This window comes from Atractosteus spatula, chromosome 20, assembly GCF_055471065.1.
Source record: "Atractosteus spatula isolate fAtrSpa1 chromosome 20, fAtrSpa1.hap1, whole genome shotgun sequence".
Lineage (NCBI taxonomy): Eukaryota > Metazoa > Chordata > Actinopteri > Semionotiformes > Lepisosteidae > Atractosteus > Atractosteus spatula.
Window position 1 is genome coordinate 11,926,166 of NC_142725.1, and position 14,142 is coordinate 11,940,307.

The 14,142-nt window shown below is 42.4% G+C and overlaps 1 protein-coding gene across 1 annotated transcript in view; it reads right to left on the reverse strand.

Moving 5' to 3' along the window:
- The window catches only part of pax7a (paired box 7a), an 81,502-nt gene that overhangs the window by 28,465 nt on the left and 38,895 nt on the right, over positions 1-14,142 (reverse strand). The window contains exon 5 of the mRNA XM_088938020.1: positions 13,167-13,366. Within this exon, the coding sequence (XP_088794146.1) occupies positions 13,167-13,366 (200 nt within the window). The remainder of the gene's footprint in view (positions 1-13,166; positions 13,367-14,142) is intronic.

Below are 14,142 nucleotides of genomic sequence, written 5' to 3' on the forward strand. Positions count from 1 at the left end.
TATATATATTGCAATCAATCAAGATAATTGATATGAATTTACACCACTCTCTTTTATGTATTTGTGTATGATAGTTAAGAAACCATCTCAATGTCTGTATAATAACACAGAAGACAGGAGTCTTACCCACGATCAAATCCCAACAGGTCTACAATTTGCTCTGTTTTTTCCCCCAAAAAGATTTGGTGCCTTTCTGATTTGTCATGTGTCTCTTCCCCCACCACTCCTGCTCCCTCTCCCCAGGAGGAAGTGTCTGTTATTGGGATGTCGGGGAGAATGATGGCAGGTTTGTGTGAGAGGAGGACTGCGTCGAAGTGTGGAGATCTCCAGCTGGGCACAGACAAACAGCAGCCCAGCCCAGAGGCATTTTTCTGGTGCTGCATCAGAGTAAACTGCTCTTCCTTCCACAGAGAGCTTTCCTTGGCCAGCCCAGTGGGACCCCTCACCTCTGAACTCTGAACCCCACCCCCAGCCCCACCCCTCCTTTATTGTCAGATCCATTTCCTTCCCTTCCTCAGCGCAGAAAGAAAGAAAATGCAGAAAGAAAATGAAAAAAAACAGAAACAAAATGCTGCAGGCACAAGTTACCCTCTTCAACCCCGCAGGAAACTAATTGTTTGGATTGCTGGTGTTCCACTGCAGCAAAAGAGCACGAAACACAAAAAAACAAACCTATACACACTGAGAACTGCTGTGCTGAAACTAAGCTATGCTCCACATTTACAGGAGGAACTCATAATCTTTTTGTTGAGTTTTAAGCCTCCTACAGTAACATAAACTTCACTCCAGATTTCCAGTGCTGCACTAACAAAAATTCATCAGTATTTCCCTCCAGCTGTTAGGACAACTGAGAAAGGTTTTACTTCTGTAATGCCACCTTGCTTCGACAGTGACTTTTAGCATTCAACCTTTTACAAGAGCGTATCAGTGACAGTTTTTTATTGCACAGAACTGACAGAGGCTTTAAAACAATGTGGTAATGTCTGAACAGACAGGCTTATAAAATACCCAAGGGCACTATGCAATCAAAATTAAAAGTAGCCAGTTTGGGGCATAATGTTTATATATCCGCACATTGTTAACACTGTAGTCTTCAGAGACTAAAGGATAGAAACAGTTCTGTCCTGCCAAGTGTATGATGCATACTGGTCTATGTGTACAATATAACAAGCTTTCTGCTTTCTACACTGGAATATGTGATCCAAGTCTGGTTTGATGACACTGTCACCATTGAGCACACATGTAATATCCACAGCCTAGTTTAGTTCTCTCTCACAGGACACTGCTCACTTCATCTTACAGTGCCTAGTACAGTTTACACAAATCAAGTGAACAAAAACCAGAAGAAAAAATAATTTTTCATCTATAAAGCGCCTGCTTTAGGAAGAGATGTTTTATTATTGTGGAGGTTAACCCACAGACAGACATTCTAAAAACCAAAGCCCTGCTTTGAGAACGCAGTTCCAGGCTCTAGTAAGTGAAGTTTGACACCTGACACCAAAACCAAAACCCCCAAAAAAGTGTACCACCTTTCAAAGATACAGGACATTGTAACAGGAATGGAACAAGAAACGGTACTTTGGAGAGATGGAGGTGGTACAAATAAATAAAAGAATCACACAAAATAAGAGCTGGTGGTGCGTGTTCAATATTTCCGTGGAGCAGAGCGTACGAAATCAGAAAAGCTCAGGCAGCTGAGAGGAGATCCTAGGACAGTAACCTCCCTGAGCCTTCTTCTCTCATTTGTTATCAATCACACAGGCCTATCATTTTTTCTCTTTCTTTCCAGTTGGAAGACACCGGCTATATGTCTTCCTAGGATTACTGCTACAGCGCGGAGGGGGGAATGGCTGGGAGACAGACGATGAGGAGTAAAACCTGGATAACGTGATTGAATTTCACAGCAAAAAAGTAGAACATAACAGAGCCTGAGAGGCGTAAAAGAGACCGACATCAATCTCTCAGCTTCTTCATGGCCGGGCTCTGGGCTGGGGCTGCTGGGGGGGTCTTGACCATCCTGACTGGGGAAGTCAGAGAGGGGCTCTGGACCCAGATGGTCCCTTCAGAGACATTGGAGATCTCTGAAACTGGATAATATAAGTAAGCGCTTTGAGTGGAGTGTCCAGAAAAGCACTATATAGGTGTAAGGAATAATAAAAATAATAATTATTATTATTATTAATAATAATTCTTGACCTTAAATCAGTGTTTCAGAATTTGCATGTTTTGTTGGGAAAAGAGAAAAACGGAGCTGCCAGAGCACCTTCCAGAATGAGACTTGAGGTTTTTAGGGAAAATGAAAATTACTCAAATAAACTGACACCCAGATATTTCACAGAAAGGGGAGTGAAACTATTTTCAGAGCATACAGTCATACCTCCGTTACACGAGCTAGATGCTTTCCAGTGACAGAAAACATCTCTTGTTTTGAATAAGTCTTACAAAGACTGAAAGATTTACTTTATTACGGAATGATTTTACAGTGTGCCCCACCGTATGAAATATTTTGTTAAAAAAGGTATACAAATTGTTCATTACAAAAATTATTCTAAGGAACAGTGTCAGGGTTTGGATTCTCTCCTACATAGGGCTTCTTTCTTATATGATTGCACTCAATCTACTGCTGTCGGTTGAGACTGTAGGTTGCTGAGCTACGAGAATGGTATGTCTAACAGCAAATCTTATTTTAAAACTGTCAGAGTTTTGAAAAGTTTAAAACTAGTACTCGCAGCAGTTTTAAAGCTGTAAAATCCGACTGTTTTACAGGCTAGAAGAGACCACACTCTCTAGACTATGGTAGGGCATAAAGCTGGCTTTCATTGAAGGTTTCTGCACACAAAGATAGTGGCTTCTGGTCTTGTAGAAGTCGCCACAACTCAGCCCAGCTGGTGTGAGAACGATCCTCACTCATCATAACCAGCCAGCCAGCAAGCCAGTCTCTGTGTCGTCTGCCTGGCACTATGCTAATTAAAGTTGCTGGAAGTATGAGTATTGGGTAGGATTAGCTAGATAAGCATCGGGAATAAAGAGAGACTAAAAGAAATTCATTTAAATTCTAATAATAAGACTCTCTGTAGGAACACTTGCACAAATGCATTGCAACTATTTCTTGTCTGCAATCTACATAAAATCCCATTTGTTCCATTATGGCACTCAAAACACATGACTCCCAGGAGCAGCACAGCAAGGAAGGTTAGATGAGCTTTTGCACAGCATTTTTTTCTTTCCTTACAAAAGAGGTGCAGTGAGTTTCAAGCCTTTCCTCTGCGGTAAGATCACTAGTCACCAGCCTCACATTGCCACAGTCATACTCCTCTAACCGCAGAAACTACAGCTCTTGCCTGTAGAAAGTTGCTGCTCATCCCAACACAGAATTGTTCCTCTCACAATTCAATGGACTGAACATTTTTCTTCAGTAACATGTAAAACTGCAACCAAATCAAAGCCACGCAATTCACGATCCAAAATTTTATATAACACTGGACAAATCCACTATCTCAGAGGCTTAGTTTGTGGAAAGGAAGCTTTCGTCATTTACACTGCGATGTTACGATCACTGGATTTCAAGGGCAGCGAGATAAAGGTGAGCCAGCATCCTCTACCTATGAGGCAAATCTGCCCTTTATAAAGTCCTCTGGCATGCTCAGGAATTATCTTCTTTCTGTTTGCACCTAAAACTCGCATTCACTGCCATATACTGTACAACGTGCAGATCGGTGTTTGATTCCAAGTAAGAATCCAAAAGCACTTCTTCACGGTCTAAAGGAAATCAAACAACTCCTTAAAACACACAAAAATAAAAGTTGTAACCTTTTATCTTTTTTACTGCATGTAGGGTATTTTTTTCTATAAGAGATAAACCAATTTCGTTCAGCTAAGGATCGTCTCAAGTCTTTAACAAAAATGGAACGGTTTTGAAGCTCCCACGGTGAAATCAGATTGTTTCTACATTTAGAAACCTGTCTCTAATATCCGATAAAAACTGACATTTTTAAGCATCTGATAAAAGCAGACATTTAGGTTCTGAACAAAAACGGATTCAGTGCAGCCTCACTTAGATCACTGCCCGAATGCAGCCATCATTTCTTATTGACAGCACAGCATGCAAAATTGACTCTGAAGTAGCATTTGTTTTTGTTCATGAAAAAAAACCATCAAATGAGCAAATTAAAAGCCTTTGACTCAGACATTGTGCTTTTCCGCATTTCACATTCAATAATTCCATTTGCGAATCATTTCAGGAATATGAGATAGAGGCTGGCACTTTAGAGGAAAGAGCTCTGTGAAACTGTCTTGATCCTTGTGGACAAAACATTTATGGTTTCCCTAAGCATGCACGGATTTTATTCTTATTTTGTTGGTGATAAAAAAAAAGTGTTAAGAAATCTGTTGAGGATCAAACTCTGAGCTTGGCCAGTGGTTATCCTACAAGGGCTATTGGAATGCATCTATAATTAGGAAGCTGATGCATACCTGGTGCCCAGGTATGTGCTTTAGCAGATACATGCTACTGTTCCTTCAGGCAGTTTTTACAGTGGACGAGCAGAGATTAAATTGAAATTCAAGTTCTCATACCGATATCCCATACAAGCATTCATCGCATTGCCCATCACTGAGTTTCAAGAAAGCATTTCAAAGGAACGTGGAGCTCACCATGTCTGTGTAAGATATGTTTCATTATCCACAGGGAGGTATTAAGGGCAAGCACAAAGCTTCTGTTTTAAACATCTCAAATTTGTACAAATGTCTGAAAGCAAACTACAAGAATGACTCAGGAAATCCCATTCCCATTGTGCCACTCACACTAGGAAGCTAGTGCGAGCCGTTGATACTCAAATAGCTGAAAGCCCAACAGAAAAAACTTCTTGCCAAATTGATTTTTACGCTTCATAAAAGGCAATGCTTATAAGTTATTAGATTCTGCTAAATATAATAGTTACGCGCAAAATGTTTATTGGTAATGAAACATAATCTATGTGACAGGCTCCGTAACTCAGCCCTCACTTCTGTGAAGACAGAGTTTCTCAAGAGGTGGAAACGACAGACGCCTCTTAAAACTTCCACCAGGAACGAAAATCTAATTCACTTCAGCTGCAGCAACTGATTTATTGCATTGTTTTTTACATTCATTTAATATTACATTGCAACAGCCCTCTGCTTCTTCGTCCTACCTGAGTAACCTGTCAGCAAATATTAGGCAGATGACATAAAAGGAGCTTCAGAAAGGTCTATTGTCTTTTAAATCTGAGTGGATTATGCAATTGCTCTTCCCCTTTTCTGGCAGTGGCAACAGAGCTACCATCTGGCGCTGGAGCAGAGCAGTGTGGGGTGGGGGGGAGTGGAGTGGGGAAGACAGGTAGCCACAGACACTCTTACCCCCTGTCAAGGGGTCTGGAACTAATCATCTCAGCAGTTAGAAAGATATGGATCAGCTCCCACAATTTGTCAGACAGGGCAGTGAAACAGTGGCTTGGCAAGAGGGGGGGGGGGTGCGTTTATTTGGGTAATTAGGGGGTACTGATGGCTGATGAAGACAGATTGGATGTTTGCCTTTACTTTTTTTTTAACTTTGACAAAAATAAAACTCAGCGCACGCCCGCGGAGGAGAGTAAGGGGAGTTGAAAGAAAGTCAGCTCGAGGAGCTCAGAGCAGTGCGAGCCGGCTATAGAGCTGATGAGCTGTACCCACGTTAGCCTGACGAGCTGTTCATCAGCATCGCAGACAAGCAGACAAGCCAGTGCGGTTCCACCACTCCAGAGCCTGGACACTGAAATGACTGTACCATCATGAAGAAATCCTGAAGAACTGGGTTCAACTGATTTGCCATTTTCGAACTGGAGTCTCATGTTTCAACAAATCTAGTTGCATTACTTTAGGAAACTACTAGAAAACTAGAAATGGGAAAAAAAGAACCGAGTCAAGGTGAAAAAAACTCTATCTTTCAGAATTATGAAAACCCATAGTTCTGTTTAATATAAATGCCTTAAAGATAAGCTGATTTTTCACAGATACTTAAATAAATTAAGTTATTCCAAATGAATCTGAGATCCTTCTGTAAATCCTTTGTGAATTTTGTTTTATTAACTATACAATTGTTTTTCCATTTATTTTTTCCATTGGTAAGCATTTTACGGCTCTTTCTTTAATCTAAACTTGGCTCGCGATACTCTGACAGGCTGCAGTGTAAAAGCAAGACTGCAGGGCTGACTGGTCTGGGCAGGACAGTCCCAGATCTGTCCCAGCCTCCCCAGGCCTGCATCACTGTGTACAGAGTCACCTGATGCTCCAGATGACTCTCCGCTGCCTCCATCCGCTCCATGGTGCAGTGACACCAGCCATTCCCAAACCTCCCCACTTTTTGTTGTATTGTTCTCTGTTCTTTTGCCCTTTCGCCTATACAACTCCTTCTAATCTGTGTTATTAACAAGCAGGCCCTGCGTGAGACCACTCTGAAAGAAACACCACACTCTGCGCACTAGGCACAGCAGAGCTGGCAGTGGGGAACAAAGAGGCATCAGTACAGCACTACAGTTCCTCTGGAAGCACAGGGAGAGTGCTCTGGACCGGACTGGAAGACTTTTAACATAGCCGGCAAGATACACACACTTGCGCAAACCGCTTGGTTTCTGTGGGGCAGGCTGCTAGTCTCCCTCTATCCTTTCCTTAACCCTGAAGCCTGCTCTGACAGCCCCTCTGCTGACATCTGGATGTTATGTCCATGCAGCTGCACAGGACAGAGTCAGGACTCAGGCCAAAGGGTCTTTCAAATGTCAAGGAGGTCATGAGCTCTTCCTTTCACAAACGCATACTTCAGCCTCCTGATGTCTGCCTCCGAAGGCACTCAAACCAGCAAAAGCACCAAAAAAATCTAATCAATCTCCAAGCATTTAAACATATGTCTTTGATGTCCCTCTTTGTGAGGTGTCATGAAAATGTACTGGGGCTGCCATTGGGAATAAACACAGCACGACTTTTCTGTTAGATTACTCTTATACAATCCCCTCTGCAATACTAATGCTAAAATGTTATTTTAAGTGAAACTCCAGACTGCAATGTCCTTAAACCAGTTAAATCAGATTTCATTAACACTAAAAGTAAATGGACCAGGGTCCGGGTGATGGATTAAATATGCAAGAGCAATAAATTAAGCTGCTGCTTCTTTCTGTCGTCCTGGTGCATTTTCCACACATTGCCCTGAAGACGTTTCCTGATAGCAGGGGCTCAAAGCGACCACTCTGCCAGTGGAAAGGATGCCAGTCCCTGTGGATTAACACCACGTGGGACAAGTGGCAAAAGCACACATGACTCTTGGAAAAAGAAACGATTCTTCAATGGACTTTAAACTCCAATACCCACCCCTCCCTTTAATGTCCTTCTCCCCCCCTGCAAGCAACATTGGAGACCGATGGCCACTATTTACTTTGTTTAACTGGAGTCATTTTCCTAGAGTGACCTTTTCAGAAAATTAAGTTTGAGATGACCTTTTGGGATTTTCAAAGCATTTCAGAATTAGATTATAAGGAAAATTGCATTAACAAATTATATCCATGACTCAAATACCTCAGGTTTTCACATGACATAATTTAGCTCTATTATTTAAAAAGAAGTGTCCCTTTTGCTTTGAGCCTTGTTTTTTTTTAATGTTTGCACTTTTCTAATTTACATCAGTTGCCATAAATACACAAAAGAGTCAAATGCCCCAAGGGTTTCTTTCAAAGACTGAGGCTTTCATTGACCTACAAACATGGCAGATAGCTTGACAGGGCCTGCAATCTTGCCAAGAACAGTAGATTCTTCTCCCAGACAGGCGCATGGATTCATCTTGACCAATTGCTTTGGGTATTGCTGTTTTTGTTATTTTTTTTCTCCTGCTGACTGACTGGCATTCAAGAGCCATGTCATGCGCCAGTAAGAGTCTCAAGGGAATTCATTCCCAGTTATGCAGTTCTGAAGGTCTCCTGGGCTTCTAGTTACACAGGTGTACATCTTTTCATATAAAACCTCCACTACTCCTTTTAAAACACAGTCTCAAATTGGTCTAACTGCTACCACTATACTTTCTCAGTACGAAACAATAGTACTCAGCAATAGTACCCAAAATAAATCCTGCAAGCCTTACTAAACTGTTCGGGTCTCATGTTTGATATGTTGTGTCAAACAAATGACAGCAATCTGGGTGTCTGTGTAGCAGAAGTCTTCTTTATTACATATGCATATGGGAGCCTAGCTCTTGTAGACCAGACTCAAAGAACTATTACAAAGAGTGGTCTTTTTATACAGTAAGGTCTGTAAAACTTGTCCATAAAAGGGATTTGACATTGGCTGTGCACGTGCAGAGCAGTCAAGCAAGTTCCCCATTGTTTTTGTAACCCTGCCAGGAACATATGGCAGTCATGCCTTGCAAAATAACATAAGTTGACAATACAGCATATATAGACAAAAGCAGAACTACATACTTTCACAACCGTTGGAGTGGAAAGTTACAAGTGGTTAAAATATAAAAGACTTAAACCTGAATTAAGAATAATTCCCTCAGATACATGATGATGTTTGGGTGCTGAATCGACAAACAGCACCACATCTAAGAAAATACATTTTTCTAAAGCTAACTCATGTCCACTTTTTGATACGGGATAATGAAATAGATCTTTACAGCATATATAAAGCTTATAATATCAGCCATTTGGTATGAGGGAAAAAACATTTAGATATCTGTCTCCTTCAGCTCTATAAGATACACAGGCATATGTGGAAGCCATTATACCAATCCAACCGTTCTTCGAGTATTCTGGAGTCACAGAACGCACAGATTGAGTGGGAGGAAGGGCAAGAGGGAAGGAGCACTGCTCAGGCCTTTTTATGAGCTCTTGATTGATTAATGTTGGTGCTGGAGCAGGGGGTCCCAGGGGAGGGTGAGAGATACTCTCTGATATGCAGAAAATTTTACAAGGAGCGGCAGGCTTGAAAGTTGTGGGAAGAAGAGATCCCAGCCAAGAGTTTAAATGAGAAATCCATCAGGAATGCACTTCTTCTTCTTTTTTTTTTCTTCCTGAGAACAGCTGTTGCTATAACTCTACTGTATTTTCCTTCAGTGTTACATAAAACTCCATGGCAGAGGAGCTGTCAAAACTGTCTTGGAGAGACTTAGGTGTGAAAAAAAAGATTCAGGGATTACTTAGAACAGCTGAGGTCTTACAAGAGCCCTACACTCCCTGCAGTGTGAATAAAAGTGTTAAATAAATCTGGAACAAGAGGAATTAAAAAAGCAGATCTTCTGTAGTTTCTGTTGTGGAAGGGGCTGGTTACCTCAACTTTACAGCAAGTGTCATTCAGAAACAAATCTTGCACGTGTTATGTGATCTTTGCAGATCGACACCCCAGTGTGAGAGACAAGACATGTCAAAGCTGATCCCTTTAAAACTCAAGGTCTTACAAGCACAGATGGACAAGGCAAATATGATAACTATTCCATGATATAAAAGATGTGAATGATTTTGACCTTCAGAGAGTCTTTTATAATGTGTGCACATGGACTTTGAAAGGCAAAACAGAAAAGTCTACATTCTATAACTGGATTAACAAAGACATGGAGATACAGGTCTTCTCATTACAGGTCTATCTCTTGATGATACATCCACAATAACAGGTCTCACAGGGACCTTTCAATTCCAGGGAAGTCCTGGAATTGACAGAAAGTCAGCCAATATGGTGACAAGTATTTCTCTCCATGTTAACAATAAAGAAAGCTAAAGCCTGAGCCTTTTATCCCAATAGGTAGCCTGCATTTTCCTACATTTATGGGAGTTTGGAGTGCTACAAACTGATCAGTGTTTTGAGCCTAGAGGGGAGATGTGCCAAAGTAAGATGGATAGGGAAAATGCAAAGAACATACGGCTGAACGCGTCTTGGAAGACTCCCAGAACTTCACCTTACCCTGGATTTGACAGGCAATTCGAGGGAACCCCTTCGTATGGCCTCTTCATTTCAAACTCAGGGGCTGATGTTCTCAGGCACGAGGAAGTGGTTTTACTCTGAACACGGCCTGTGCCTTGGGATGGGAAGTGGTACCCTGTCTAGACACGTTGATTTAGTCCTGTATGGTTTCCTCGTCGAGGAGGCAGGATGAGCGGGGAAGCTGGGGAGATACCTGACCATGTGTGAGTCTTCCCATTGAGAAGGAAAGATGAGGGTGTGGCTGGGAAGGGGCCTGACCGAGTGAAGTTTCCTGAATGAGGCGGCTAGAGCAATGCCTGACCGAAGAGAAGATGTCAAAGCTGTCCATCATGCTCCACAAACACAAAGGCAGGAGAGTGTCTATCATCTTTCACGACAGCAGCCCTTCCATTCCCTACAAGCATGAGGGAGAGAATGACTATGCCTGGAAGGTCGTGGTAGCTTGTACCTGTGTCTGTATGTCTTTGGATATGAGTCACAGGTTCGAACAGAATTTAGATCTTTTGTGACCTCAGCTGCCATCTCTACTAGTCAGGCTTTTTGGCTTCCAAAGCAAGCTGTCATTTATCATGCAACAATTCAACTTTCAGTGCAAGTAGAGGTAAGCAGCATCACACTGACTCACCTATAGTTCAAGGTTTTCTGAAAATTGCACAAACATCCTAACACTTGGAAAGCACTGCAGCCCTTCATGCAGAAAACCAGTTTCCCACATGAAGGAGACTCCTCCTCCACTTGGCTCTGCGCAGGAGAGAGTAGGCTGAGAGCTCAGAGGAAGGCTGCGGAGGGGAATGTTATTCCTGAGAGCGGGCAGAGATGGGATAGCTCAGTTACACGACGCAGCCAGCAGACCCCTCCTGGGGATTGGTCCGCACCAGCAGCTCTGTTAACACGCTTGATCCCCCTTGAACACCAGCACGCTGCTGACCTCTGATTCTGCACTCACATTCACAACCACATACATTTTCCCACAGCGAGTATTAATCCTATAAATTATTAGCTCTTTGTCTTTCATCTCATCTGTGCACAGGCTATGGGTTAGAGCGTGTTTGTGTCTATTCTGTAAGTTTGTCTGTGTGTGTCCCAAGAAACTAATATTTTTGAGATGAGGGATGAGAGATGTAGGTACAAATAATTTTTTAGGATGTTTAGCCCTTGAGACCTGACTCTGAAAAGTTAATCAATCTAATTAATAATCATTATTAATTAATTGTTTTTAAACAACACTTCCTCATTCTAAAGTGCTTTACATGTAGGGGGGTGGCCCCTGCATATACCACTGCAGTGCCGGCTCCACCAGAGTGAGGAGAAGCATCCTTTCTGTGCCAGTAGTCCCACTACACAGTGGACCAGGCGGAGAAGCAAGAAACTGCTTCACCAATAAAATGAAGGGAGAACTTTAGGGAAGCATAGATTGTGTAAACCTGGATAAACCCACTACATTTACAAAGAGTCCCCTGGGATAGTTCAAGACCAAGTAGTCAGGACTTTGGATTAATGTTTCATTGAAACACAGCAAAGGTTTCCCAGTCTCCTTACTGGAGAATTGGTTTGGAAATACTACTTACAGCCACCACCTGCTTTTCTTTGAGGTCTCCCATTCAAGTCCTGACCAGGTCTAGCTTTGCTTAACTTCTGAGGTCTGCCAAGATCAGGCTAGGAGGTGGCAACAGCTAAGAAACACTCCTTAACCCTCTGCGCATTCCAGCCAGCAGTGCAAACATATTGATTTCTCTATGCCTAATGTGAGCCTTTCATTGTAGCTTTCTTCTTTCTTTTCTTTCTCAGTCAAAATAAATGTACACAGCCATTCATTACCAAGTACCTCACACCACTGGAAAGAAAAGCATTCCTGAAATGTAATACTGAGTTTTCATACTGCTGAACAAACAATATGTAGTCTATATCACATATATTTCATACTGCTGAACAAACAAATAAGCTGGTTGTCTACTGCACAGTTGTCCACTGTGTTTAAATCAACTCACTATGACACGAGGAGGTGGGCCTACATGCAATGAAACTGTTGATTTAGGGGGTGTGTGGGACACAATCATCTTATTAGCTTGATCGTGGTGAATCATTCTGAACGCACTGAAGCGCCAAGAAAAAATCTAACTGTGAGCCACACAAGCAATGCAATTCTAATTCTCATAGATTTTTGTGACTGGAAAGAATAGTCTTATATGTTACTCAAATTTGAAACTACATACTTTCAACTGCACAATATTCCACCATGTACTTTCCTATAATTCTTTTCATGTTTGCTTTTGCTTTTGCATTTTACATTCTTTTCAAACAGAACCCTAAAACAAAGTGTAATTATTCTCTTCTGCAGCACCCCAAGATGCCCAAAGAGTGATTTCTAACTGAAATCACAGCATGACAGTCTGCATAAAAAGTCTTCACATTGTTCTTCCATGTAGTTTCCACTTGTGTCTTCTGGTTCATGTTTCACTGTTCATTCTCAAGATATCAGCTGGGTTGACTTTGTCTCAGCCTTTTAAGACCTTGAACACGTGTATCAAGTCCCCACATCATTTTCTGCATTAGCAGTTCACCAGTCCATGGGTACTACTACCTTTGTCCTGAGCGACTGTTAGAAGTGTTGTGTCAATAGCTTATGAATAATATCTTGTTTCACTGAGTACAATTGGAAAGATACCATCAGGCCCTGGGGAGTTAATAATCTTGAGTGCTTCCAGTATCCAAACCCCTGCTGACTCTTCTGTGCTAGTACTATGTTATATAGAACTTTCTGCTGCCTGAGGCATGTTGTTGACTTCTTCCTTAGTGACCTCTTGAGTGAAATACTCATTTAGTAATCAGCCTGTTCCCTTTCATTTTCTAGAAATTCCCCATTATTATCCCTGATATATTATAGTTCATCTTTTGTTGTTCTTTTACTGCTGTAGTACTGGAAGAATGTTTTATTATTTATTTTAGCCTCCACTAGTGTTTTCTACAAATATTACTAGACTGCTAAAAGCGGTGACGTCACTTCTGTAGCTGGCTCAGTGCATGAGCCCTGTTGCACTGGAAATTTAGAAAGTCCTATAAAATTGGTCAGGACTGTGGCCCTCCTCATCTAGTGTATTAATGCCCACAAAACTTCAGGAAAGGAAGTCAGATTAGCCTAAATGAAGGAAACCAAATGAAAGATAAAACTGTAAAGCTGCCCAGCCCCGTGCCTGCAGTGTGAAGCCTCTGACCTGCACGCGGGCCTCTGTCAGCTTGGTCCTCTGGGCCAGCTCCTCGCGGGTGTAGATGTCCGGGTAGTGCGTCCTCTCAAAGGCCTTCTCCAGCTCCTCCAGCTGCTCTGCCGTGAAGGTGGTCCGGCTGCGCCTCTGCTTGCGCTTCAGGGGCAGGTCCGGCTCCGACTCCACGTCCGAGCTCTCGTCCATGCGGTTGCCTGGCGGAACAGGGATGAGAAGGCACCTCAGCACAAGGAGTCCTCCACTGCCTGATCGGGCTTCTGCAGCACCGATAGCTTCTGAAGCTCCTTAGACTGCTCCCTATTGCCTGAAAACCAGTAGGCCTCAAGACAAACCACGCAGCAACAAGCAACCTTCCCATCAGGTAAACTGAAAAATAAAAACAGCCTCCTGTTTTAAAAGTCTGCCAAGCACCTTGACACCATTTTTAACACGTCACCGGATGAAAAGCGGCAAACAGACAGAGGGGTAACGTTTTTGTTTTTATGTGGGAATACTTGCTTGACGTGACCTGTGAAGTCTTTCTGCACAGATCACGTCTCTGATGTTCGGGCTTACTTGCCCCCAATGAAAACTGTGCATTAATGGGAGAAAAGAAGGGAAAAAGACGTCAAAAGTAACCATCAGGACATCTGTGGGCCACAAGAACAGATATGGCTGTTTCCATAGTGATTGGGTGTGTGTGGGGGGGATTAGAACGATTCAGTCTCCTATGCCTTTCACTATTGGCAAGCTGGAGACAGCGAATATTATTTTAATCTATAGTTATTTATACATGAGAGGCCTTTGAGAACACAATCCTGCATCAGAATACATCCGAACAGGCCCTGCAGCCACAGTGGAGTGGCGGGGGGTGTTAATCTGCCCAGACCACCTTGGCGATCCATGTAGCACTATTCTTTTACAAGCGCCTGGGGGCTCGGAGAGGAAAACAGCAATGTGTAAATATTTGCAATATAGTATTGCGCTGGTT